The sequence below is a fragment of the Camelina sativa genome, chromosome 14 (assembly GCF_030686135.1).
Source record: "Camelina sativa cultivar CO46 ecotype springtype chromosome 14, ASM3068613v1".
NCBI classification, from domain to species: domain Eukaryota; kingdom Viridiplantae; phylum Streptophyta; class Magnoliopsida; order Brassicales; family Brassicaceae; genus Camelina; species Camelina sativa.
Genome location: NC_141893.1, coordinates 17,350,186 through 17,361,354, shown reverse-complemented (window position 1 = coordinate 17,361,354; position 11,169 = coordinate 17,350,186). Strand labels below are relative to the sequence as shown.

General features: G+C 38.7%; 1 protein-coding gene across 1 annotated transcript; it reads right to left on the bottom strand.

Annotated features, from left to right (window-relative positions):
* Positions 1–9,149: 9,149 nt before the first annotated feature.
* Positions 9,150–10,931, bottom strand: LOC104741962 (immune-associated nucleotide-binding protein 3-like). Its single transcript, XM_010462909.2, has 6 exons — positions 10,848–10,931; positions 10,505–10,733; positions 10,118–10,395; positions 9,877–10,041; positions 9,651–9,782; positions 9,150–9,573 (listed from the first exon to the last, which is right to left on the bottom strand). The coding sequence occupies exons 2-6, from the start codon at positions 10,725–10,727 to the stop codon at positions 9,379–9,381; spliced, it is 993 nt and encodes a 330-aa protein (XP_010461211.1). The 5' UTR covers positions 10,728–10,733; positions 10,848–10,931; the 3' UTR covers positions 9,150–9,378.
* Positions 10,932–11,169: the final 238 nt, after the last annotated feature.

Genomic DNA, 11,169 nt, shown 5'->3' with positions numbered 1-11,169 from the left:
TATAGTATTTATTTTTAACATCAATTCATTCCAAAAACAAACCGTTATTCAATAACTTATATATGTTTAAAAATAATTAATATATATATATATATATATTAAAATAGTATATATAAATTGCTGTATAAATACAATATTTTTTAAATTAGTCGTCAATTAGTCACTAAATTTAGTGACTATATTATGACTATTTTGTGTAGTCGCAAAATAGTCGTAGCGTAGTCGCTAAATTTAGTGACTACATTACGACTAAATTTACGACTATGCAAAATAGTCGTAATGTAGTCGCTATTTGGCGACTAATTTTACGACTATTTATTTTAGCGACTCTCGATTTACGACTATTAGTTTTAGTCACTATTTAGTCGTAATATACCGTTTAGCGACTAAATAGTGACTAATAGTGCAGTCGCTAATTGCTTGTTTTCTTGTAGTGTCCTCTTGGACAACTTGATTTGGACAGCGATAGGCAAAGTGCCCACGCATCCCACATTCACGACACACAACACGCTCCCGGGATAACAACTGTGGCAGCGTCGTTCTCCAACAGTCCTTGGTTCGGTGTCCTACTCCTTCACACACGTCAAAGTAGTAATTGTTCCTGATATGAACACGATCTGGGTAAGTCACCCTCTTCCGAGCGGTAGCTCTGGTCCTCAAACGGCCTCTCGGCTGCGTAGTCACGGTCTGCGCTCCACGGTCAACTATCCTTGGCCTCTTGGTACTACTCTCTCCTTCCTCAAATCTGACACATTCTCGGTTCAGCCTCCTTGCTTCGTCCATCTTGTTGGTCATCTCTATCATCGGATCTCTTGGTACTTCCTCCATCTCCCTTAAGCGGTTTAGTGACCTCTCATTACTTAGGTCCTCCTCCAGCATCCTCGGATTCCACCTTCCTTCTCTCGGAAATTCTCCTTCCTCTTGGTCGATTTCTGGCTGCAGCAACACCATCTGCAATGGTATGGCTCGAATCGGACTGATTCGCTTTGGTACAACTCGGTCCGAACTGCTTCGCTCCTACACCTCTTGGTCTGAAAGGTCTTGCTCCGGCACAACTTGGTGTGATCTGCGTACTGGACTAACATTGTCCCTTGGCTCCATAGTTGGTTCGGTCTCCGGTACTGGATCTTGCGGCACATAGTCCTGATCATCCCTCAGCTCGATCACTAGGGTCGGTATGTCATCTTCTTCGTCCGATGATATTTCGATCACCTCCACATATTCTTCCTCCTCCGATGTTATCTCATATAACTCAGAATCTCCATCGCTTGAGTTCTGGTCTCACTCGCTCTTCGGTACCACTTCGTCACCACCAGCTTCATTTGTTGGGTATACTTCGATCAGAAAATTGAGAATTCTGTCGATTGCCTCCGGATGTTCTCTCATGTAATCCATGGCATTAGCGTCATCAATCTGGTCTTCTACAAGGTTCAACAGCAGATGCTGCAACCTATCAGCGATCTCGGCATCTTCTTCTACATGGTCTCCAACTGGAACGGTTTGAAAATTTCCTTGCGCGTCCATTCTGACTTGGATAGGACTCGGCTCTCCAATCTCCAACACCACTGTTTGATCATCCTGATCCACTTCCACCTCCTTCGACCCTTCCAGGTATTCTGATGGATCGGTCTCAATAGACGGGTTAGCGTCATTCTCGTCCAGTAGTCCGTCAACACTCCAAGTATCTGGATCAATAGGCTTGTGACTGCTTTCTGATTCGGTTGACAAATAACCATTATGATTCTCGTAATCACCATGTCTCGGCCACTCTCCTCCTGAACCATCCCCATGTCTCGGCCACCCTCCTCCTGAACTATCCCCGCAACCTGATTCACCTGAAGACATCTAAACACACACACAAGGGTAGGTAAGTTGCTAGTCAGGTCTAAGGTTTACACTCAAACTAGACAAGCAAACAACCGAACTCTAATTTGTGTTTTTGCGACGCATTTACTCGATAAAACATTGAAAAGCACAAGTGCCCGCGGGTTCAAAACACCGCTCTGATACCATGCTTGTAACACCCCCGAAGCATCCTATGCCCCGGACGAGGGCTCGGACAGCCCGCGGAACGTCACGTATGGGAATCGCACCCGGGTGGTCCGGTCGAGGGACGGAAGCTGCAGCTTCCCGACCAGTCCTCCTAGACGTTGACTCCGCCCGCGGCCGAGGTTCGCTTAGGCTTTGCAACCCTCGCGGTCCTGGCGCGTTGTGTTGGCCCGGACAAGACCAATGTATCAGATGCAACTTGCCATGTTTCCCCCAAAAACTGAATATATTACTTTAATAAATTATTACATTGAAAATAAGTTATCAAGCAATATACATAAATAGTCGGATACTTTCAAGAATACATCTTAGGAAAATATAGGGTTTTACAAAAACACAGAAAATCAATCCCTATCCGGCACCCTAAAGTTTGCTCCAACTCTTGACCCTTCCTAGTCTTCCTGCAAGTCAAAATTTTATCATGAGTAATCTAAGATTACTCAGTGAGCCTGGGTACCCCTTTCCTAAACATGCTTCTAATTTTCCCCACCCCGACTACCCCAACAAGGAAGGAAACAAACAAGCAAGCAATCAAAGCTTTGCAACAGAAACGATAGCGGAAGCAAAACAACAAGCAAGTAAAGAAGGTTAGATCAAGCAAGACTCGGCTCAAATCACCTAGACTCTTTACTCCAACACAGCGAACAAAGACGACTAGAATACAACAAGGGTAACTTGGGTACTCTAGACTCTTTTTCCTAAACAACACAAGACGACTAGAATAATCAAGGATTACTCGACTACCCTAGACTCTTCACCTATGGGACCTCGATAATCTGTTCTGTTCCTTACCTCTGCCCATGCGGAAACCACAAAGGTAACCCGCATGTGCCATCCAATGCTACGACGTCAAGTAGTTGTCGTTCTAGTAGCTAGCTAGACACGACTTTGTCCCGCGCGAGTGGTCATTGAGAACTCTCGCGAGACAACCAACTATGCTCGGAAACAGAAGATCGACTACTCTATCCTACCTACGACTCGAGAAGAACACTTACATAATTCAAGAGACCAGCTAAGACAAGTACTACAAATTCAAAGGGTTAGTGAAAATAACTCTAAGAATCTAGTACTATAATACAAGCAATTCAAGCAAGAAAATTCAAACATAACAAGCAAGAAATCAAGCAAGAAAATCACACAACAATCAACAGAAAACAAGAATAAAAATTCAAGCAACCTAGATTGTTCTACATGCATGCAACCTCCCTAACCGATTTTTAAGCAAGGAAATATTGCAAATAAAAATCTACCAATTTAATCATGCATGCAACCGATTTAATCAATTTTTACGCAAAAATTTATTGCAAATGAAAATCTATCGGTTCTATCAATCCTGCAACTTTGTGGTCCAAATTTTAACAAGTCCAAATTGCTAAAAATGCATCAAATTCATCATGAAAATATCCAGTTCAATTCTCCACAGGCATGGTGATTCCTAGCATAATTCTATGTGATTTAAACATGAATTCTAGCATGAATCCTACCAATTTATGCATGCAACATTTATCTGATCCTACCATGATCCTAGTCTAAATGCAACACACAATGGGTACGTACAAGGTCCATAGGAACCCTGCAGCACCCCACGCAAACTACCACAGAACTCACCACAGGACTCACAGCGATTTAGCAGATTGATGATCGGATTTTACAGCATCGCGGATTAGACAACTTCCTCTCGCGCCTAACAGCTTCTCCGAACAGCGTCTCGCCTTGTCTCCAACAACGTCTCGCCTCTTGACCCGAACAGTGTCTCGCCTCTTGACCCGAACAGCGTCTCCCTCCGGTCTCTCTCTCTCTCTCTCTTCGCCTTTGAGAGAGCCAATACTTAGAGAAAATTTTGAGTTTTCTTTAAGTTGAGAGAATGTCGAAAATGAGAAAGGGAAGTTCTCTTATATAGAGGTTTATGGGCGGTGCAACTCGCCAATGCATGGCGAGCACACGGTCGCTTCCCCTTTGCTCCTTTACGAAACTTGGTGAGCAAGTCTTCTAGATGAAGAGAATCTCTCCTTTCTCTTGCATGTGTGCATGAACTCCCATTGGCCACTTCCTTAAGACATAATGATTATGTCTCATTTTTGTGTCAACAACACAATGATTATTCCTCACATTTGCATGAAAGCCCATTGGTTGATTTTGTGAAAAAAATCTCTTTAAATCGCTAGACTTAATTTCCGGATAGCTGTCTGGTCGGTACAGCGTTTCCGCGCAAAAACTGTGTTTGTCGCACGCTTCGTCCGCTACATCTGCCCGTTCTTGGTTCTGTCTGTACGTTCTCCATCGTCAGTACTGCGACTTCCCGATAGTTCTGCATGCGTTCATTTACCTGGTCCGTACCGTCCTTGTCTGATTATGTTCGGGCTGTGTGTATCGTCTCTGTCCGCGTACATCCGATGTGGCCGTACTGCCTCTATCCCTGTACGTCCGTCCGTACCAGCTCCGAACATGTACGTCCGTCCGTCCTGTCCCCGTCCGTCCGTACCGTCTCGTCCGCGTATGTCCGTTCGTACCGTCTCTTGGCCTTTTTGAGGTTTTTGACTTGGCCATTCTCCTTCTTCGACTTCTTTTGGACTTAGCCTCTCGAACACCGGCCATTGGCTATCTTCGAATTTATTGATTTTTCCTTCGGACTTCCTTCGGTCGTTCTTCTTATTTTTTTTTCTTCTCCTTCTTGCTAAATCTTTTGCGGACCTTTTTCTCCAAAATTTTAATTTGGATTTTTACTCTTGGTGAGGGTCATTATATTCTCCCCCCCCTTATTAGAATTCGTCCTCGAATTCTGAATTCTCCTCCTCCTTTCAGTATGGTGCTGATGCCTATTGTCATCCGCGTCTTCATCTTACTATCACCATCACCACCTATACTTTGCTACTCCGCTGTGGTGATCTTGAACTTCCTCTCCTTTCCTTGTTTTTGAGAATCTCCTCGACTTGATTCTTCTCTTTCTTGAGCTTTTCTTGACTTCTCTTCTTTATCACGCGACTCGGTTTACTCCAACGTCTTGATAGGTTTATGCGATAGAATCTCTCATTTCTCTTGCATGCGTGCATGAACTCCCATTGACCACTTCCTTAAGACATAATGATTATGTCTCATTTTTGTGCCAACAACACAATGGTTATTCCTCACATTTGCATGAAAGCCCATTGGTTGATTTTGTGAGAAAAATCTCTTTGAATCGCTAGACAATCGCTCCTTAATTTCCGGACCGCTGTCTGGTCGGTACAGCGTTTCCGCGCAAAAACTGCATTTGCTGCACGCTTCGTCCACTACATCTGCTCGTTCTTGGTCATGTTCGTACGTTCTCCATCCGTATCGCATCTCCATCGTCAGTACTGCAACTTCCCGATAGTTCCGCATGCGTTCATTTACCTGGTCCGTACTGTCCTTGTCTGATTATGTACGGCCTGTGCGTACCGTCTCTGTCCGCGTACGTCCGATGTGACCATACCGCCTCTATCCCTGTACGTCTGTCCGTACCGCCTCCGAACATGTATGTCCGTCCGTCCTGTCCCCGTCCGTGTAAGTTCGTCCGTACCGTCTCCGTCCGCGTATGTCCGTTCGTACCTTCTCTTGGCCTTTTTGAGGTTTTTGACTTGGCCATTCTCCTTCTTCGACTTCTTTTGGACTTAGCCTCTCGAACACCGGCCATTGGCTATCTTCGGATTTATTGATTTTTCTTTCGGACTTCCTTCGGTCGTTCTTCTTATTTTTTTTTCTTCTCTTTCTTACTAAGTCTTTTACGGACTTTTTTCTCCAAAACTTTAATTTGGATTTTTAGTCTTGGTGAGGGTCATTACAGCAACCATCCAAATAGGACTCAATTGTCTCCCCATCCTCGTCTAAAATATCCCCGCCCGTACAAACAACAATAAGATGCCAAGTACAACCCCTTCCTCTTTTGTAACTTGATTCCTCACCGATAAAACTAAAATTACAGCATGCAGTCCTCCTTCCGCTAGATGTAGGCATCTAACGATTTCCTTACTTATGTAGTCAGCAGACGATGTCAGATCAGATAAACCTGCACCTCATCCCACTCAGCATGTTAACCATTTACGTACAATTTGATGCCATTAGAGAACAAATAAACTTATATGTCAAAGTACCTGGAGTGTCAATCACTCTTAAGTTTGGGGCCTCCAGCAGGTGTCTGAATTATCTGTGACTCACATTCCATAGTAACACCTCCTGCGTGTGCTTTCTAAACAAACACATGTTTTCGTAGGATGCTGTTTTCCGTGGCGCTTTTTCTATTCCCTGTACGCCCAACCAAAATTACGTTTTCCATCGGAAGTGATACTTCTGATCAATACATAAAAAATATTTTATTAATTAAAAAAAAATAACATAGTTCTGCACGGAAAAGCATAGACGTAATGCAATATGACAAATTGCTAGGTGCAATGCAATAGAAAAAGTAAAAGAAAAAAGAGCAATTGCGAGATAGGGGACGCACATGAGGTTAATGCTGACTCTTGATATAGATGTAGATAATTTACTAATTTCAAGTTTATATAGAACCAGTGAAAGTATTCTTTTCACTAAAAAAATTGTATTTGACGGGTCTTTCTTTAACTTGCATTATAAAACTATTTCTGTTTTTTTTAATTATGACAAAATTGTGGTCCTAAGCTACTATTATCAGGCGACTACTTAGGTGCATATGAAGTTACGCAAATAGATAACAATAAATAATTAATAATAATAATAATAATACATATATAAATCTAGAAAAAAAAAGTTTTTCAGCATTTTCACCCCAATAGGATCGGTTCGCCCCGTGTGTACAAGTAAAACTTACAAGTCTTTCAGCATTCTCATGATCTCATCTCAATAATAATTGTCGTTATTTCTCTAGAATGATTATAAAGTGCAGAACTAGTTTAGAAGATGGCGGATGCGTCATTGCCAGCTAAGTTAAGTAACTGAATAACATGAACATATTAAACCTAATAAGAACGCGGATTTATATGTGTTGTTTCCTGCGAAAGTTAAGTAACAGATTACCTTAAACAAACGATTGTCCATCGCTGACCGCAGGTCCATTGTGAAGTTGTAAAAAAAACGCCGAAGAAAATTCAGAAACAATCGAGCGGTGAGATTATGAAGTTCAGAGAGAATATGGAAAGGTCTGAAAAAAGGGGAGAAAAGAACTCCCGAAAAAACTGGGAAAATGCATCAATCTGTTATCGAGATAAGCTTTATCGAAATCTGAAAAAGGTTTTCATTATATAATTTTATTATCGAAGACTAGTAGAAATATAACTAACGATGGGTGCATGTGAATCTCCTGGACGAATTTGAGTTGATTGTTATACCATTTCTAATGGTTTTCCTTCTTTTTTTCTCTATAATAGAGTATCTCTATAATAGAGCATTTCTATAATAAAAATCTAGGTTGCATGGAAACCGAAACGGATACGCGGAAACGAAACGTTTCGGAAATAGGAAACGGTTTTTTCCAAAAATTAGGAAATGGAAACGTTTTGGAAACGTATGTAGATATACATATATATATATATATATATATATATATATATATATATATATTTATATATTTATATATATATTTATATATTTATATATATATTTATATATTTATATATATATATATATAAAATAAAACACCAAACATAAAAACCATATCAAAAAGTTTCAATAAATAAAACTTCAAATATAAATATTAAATAGTTGAATTAAAACACTAATAATATTATATATTTATATCTATAATGAAGTTTTATATTTTAAAAATATTTATTTATTAAGTTTCAAATTAAAAAAGAAGTTTTCATCGTGTTTCCAAAACGGAAATGTAGTTTACATCGTGTTTCCAAACAGAAATTTCTAGGAATCGTGTTTTTGTGCCTTGTTTCCGAGTTTCCATGAGTTTCTGTTTCCGAAACGTTTCGGAAATGGGAACCGCACCTCAAAAAGAGTTTCCATGCAACATAGATAAAAATTAGTTTTACTCTAATGGTTTTTCCTATTTATCCTCTATAAAAGAATATTCTAAATAGATATATTTTTATTTGACAATTAACATCTTTTATTTATAAAAATTGCAAACTAATCCATTTTACTTTAAATCTTGTAACACTTTTATAAAATTATCTTTTGCAAATGGTAGTCTCAATATTTTAGAATAAAAATGTATACTTAAATTTATATTATTAGTTCTTAAAATACTTATTTTATTTATTTTGTCATAAATAAAATAGTTCAATTCTATTTATAGAGGTAAAAATAGAGTTCTTCTATTTATAGAGAAAAAAACAGCAATTTCTATTATAAAAATAAAAATAGAGATGGATTGGAGCAAAAATTACTCTATAATAGAGAATAAAGTCAAAAATAGAGGACCATTGGAGATGCTCTTATATTCACGTTCAGAATTTCGATCTTAACTTTTCAGAATTATAAAGAGAAAAGCTACTGATCTTATGATAAAACAAGAGAAGTGGTCTAGTTTTGACATGATTAGTCATTTGCTAGTTTTGGTAACCTTGCTTATAAAAGTCCTTTACCATGTTCGTCATCGGTGTATTATAAGCCCTGTTTTAGAAATTGCTAGGCGCTAGTCGGGCGGTTGGAGTGGGCCTAGCGCCTAGCGAGAAAATCGGAAACTAAGCGGGGATTAATCAGGGAGTAGCTTTAGGGTTATTTTATTAAATTAATAATAGTATAAAAATATATAGTATTAAATATATGTATAATTCTGTTTATATTAAAAGAAAAATATTAAATAAAATATAATACTATAGTATTGTCTTTACAATTACGGTAAACGCACAAAACGTAATTTTAAAAGAAAATTTATGATTTTCATTAAAATTTTGTACATTAGTTAACGTAAAACATCATAAACTCTTAATTTAAATGTCTAAATAACAAAAAAAAATACATATTTGATTTATATTTGGCTTTAAAAATAATCATTATATACTAAATTAAGCGGTTAGTAATCGGATTAGATGGGTTATAATAAAATTAAACAGGTAATTAGATAATCGATGCTAGGCGGGGATTAGTCATTAATCGAGGCGGAGAGGATGGATCTAGCGATTTTGCGGGGCGTAATCGGTGCTAGGCACGGATTTTTAAAACAGAGATTATAAGTAAATCTTTTGTCATCTACAATGTAACCGTTCTTTAAGCAGTATTATTATCTATACATATCTGGGCGTACAACAAGGCTTGCAAGGGAATGAGAATATAGAACAAACAGAAACCTGGAAGCACACATAAAAGAAAATTTTATGAAATTTGGAGGACGTAGGTGCAGAACGGATTGACGTTTGACTTGATCTTGGTGAGACATATTGATTACAAGATGGTACATGGCAATCCCAACCCCGTCACTATTACCGGAGGCACAGTAAGCCCAAGCTGAATCATCATCCGCCTCTGTTCCCCATGATCGTGCTCATTGCGTATAGATTCATTGTCGCTCTGTGCCTTCTGGAGCACACGCAACATGTTCTCTTGTGCAGCAGAAGTCTCTTTTAGCGTATTCTCCATCTGTAAGAAACGAGTTGATCGTTAAACGATGTTGGAATGTGAATCATTCATTATCATCTTTAGGAATAAATATTCACCATTTGTTGCATTTGGCTCATCCTACTCTCATACGATTCTTGTAATTCCTTTTTTAAATCTGCCAACTCTGCTTCTCCAAGGTTTCTAGCTTCAACCTCCCTTTGTTGTTCCTTGAGCCTTTCAGCCTCTTCCTAAGAAACAAACAGTGGAATAATATTTTAACATTAACAAAATATTCTATTGAGCAACGCAGTGTGTAAGTGTACGCATATCCACAATCTTCACCTTTATCCTAAGATGCATTTCGTGTGTAAACGGTTTCCCATCATTGAGCTCTTCAATCGATGCGACATGCGCAAGAAACTGTTTGACTTGCTCAGCCTTCTTTCCTTCGTCCGTAGTCTTATTATCAAACAAGACCTTTCTGCCTCGACTCTCTCTAAGAACCGTCTGGAATTGCACAATCGGTTCAAAAAACAAACAGACAAATAATCCAAAATATAAACAAAATTATTAAATCACTGACCGTCAGAAAATCAGGGCAGCCTTGAAGAAAATAACCGTCGAATGTTTGGTTATTTGCTTCCAACTCATCACCGCCCGTGAATAGAACAATCAAATATTTAACGATTTCACTCCCGAAAAGGACCTGCAAGGTACTAAGTGTGTTCCCTTCCTCTTGTGTAATTCTATTTTTCACTGATAGAACTAACACCACAACATGTAATCCTCCTTCCGCGAGGGTAAGACATTTGATGATTTCTTTACTGATAAATTCAGCAGACACCGACAAGTCAAACAGACCTGTATCATCAAACCTTGACTTTGATAAACTATATAAACGCTTGGTTCCACAAAACTATATAAATATGGTCAAATATTAAGACCGGTTGAGTTTAAAGCCCAAACATACCAGGGGTGTCAATCACGTTGATTACCAGACCATCTGGTGTCACAGCTCTAGATGTCTGACATGTCATGGTAACACCTGCTGCGTTTGATTCCGAGAGGAACACTTCGTTTCCGATGAGAGAGTTTCCAGTGGCGCTTTTTCCGTTCCCAGTACGTCCCACCAGAACTATGTTTTTAACAGCTTTTTTGACTGCCTCTGACGCTGAAGGCTGGGAAGCATCCATATATAGCTGTTTGATGTAACAATTAATATATATATATATATATATATATATATATATCAGATTGTAAAGGTGAAAAGTAACAACTGTGAGTAAAATTATCAATGTATACCACTTACGTACCCGGGAAAAGCTTCAATGATTGAGGAAAACTTTCTTGAAATATTTGCAAACGAGGATGAAATACAATACTTACAAGAGTAAATTAGAAAACATAAAATTATATCGACCAAAGTTTATATAATAAAGTTATTTACCTAACGCGTTTATGGATTGTTGCGCGATCTTTTCTTGTTTGATGTGTCATGTTGAAATTTTAAATATTTAAGTATTAAGATATTACATTTTTTTTTTTTTTGGGTGGAGTTTTTTTGGTTTTGACATAACTGACGAAGTCTTTTGGGAATATGCATGTAATAACTAATAAGTTCAGAAGTTTCCACTC

Excerpts from the sequence above, each read along its gene's own strand:
- LOC104741962 (XM_010462909.2), bottom strand. The coding sequence starts at position 10,727 with ATGGATGCTTCCCAGCCTTCAGCGTCAGAGGCAGTCAAAAAAGCTGTT. Across the intron at positions 9,783-9,876 it reads AAATGCATCTTAGGATAAAG|GAAGAGGCTGAAAGGCTCAA; the intron begins GTGAAGATTGTG and ends TTTGTTTCTTAG. Across the intron at positions 9,574-9,650 it reads TGAGCCAAATGCAACAAATG|ATGGAGAATACGCTAAAAGA; the intron begins GTGAATATTTAT and ends CGTTTCTTACAG.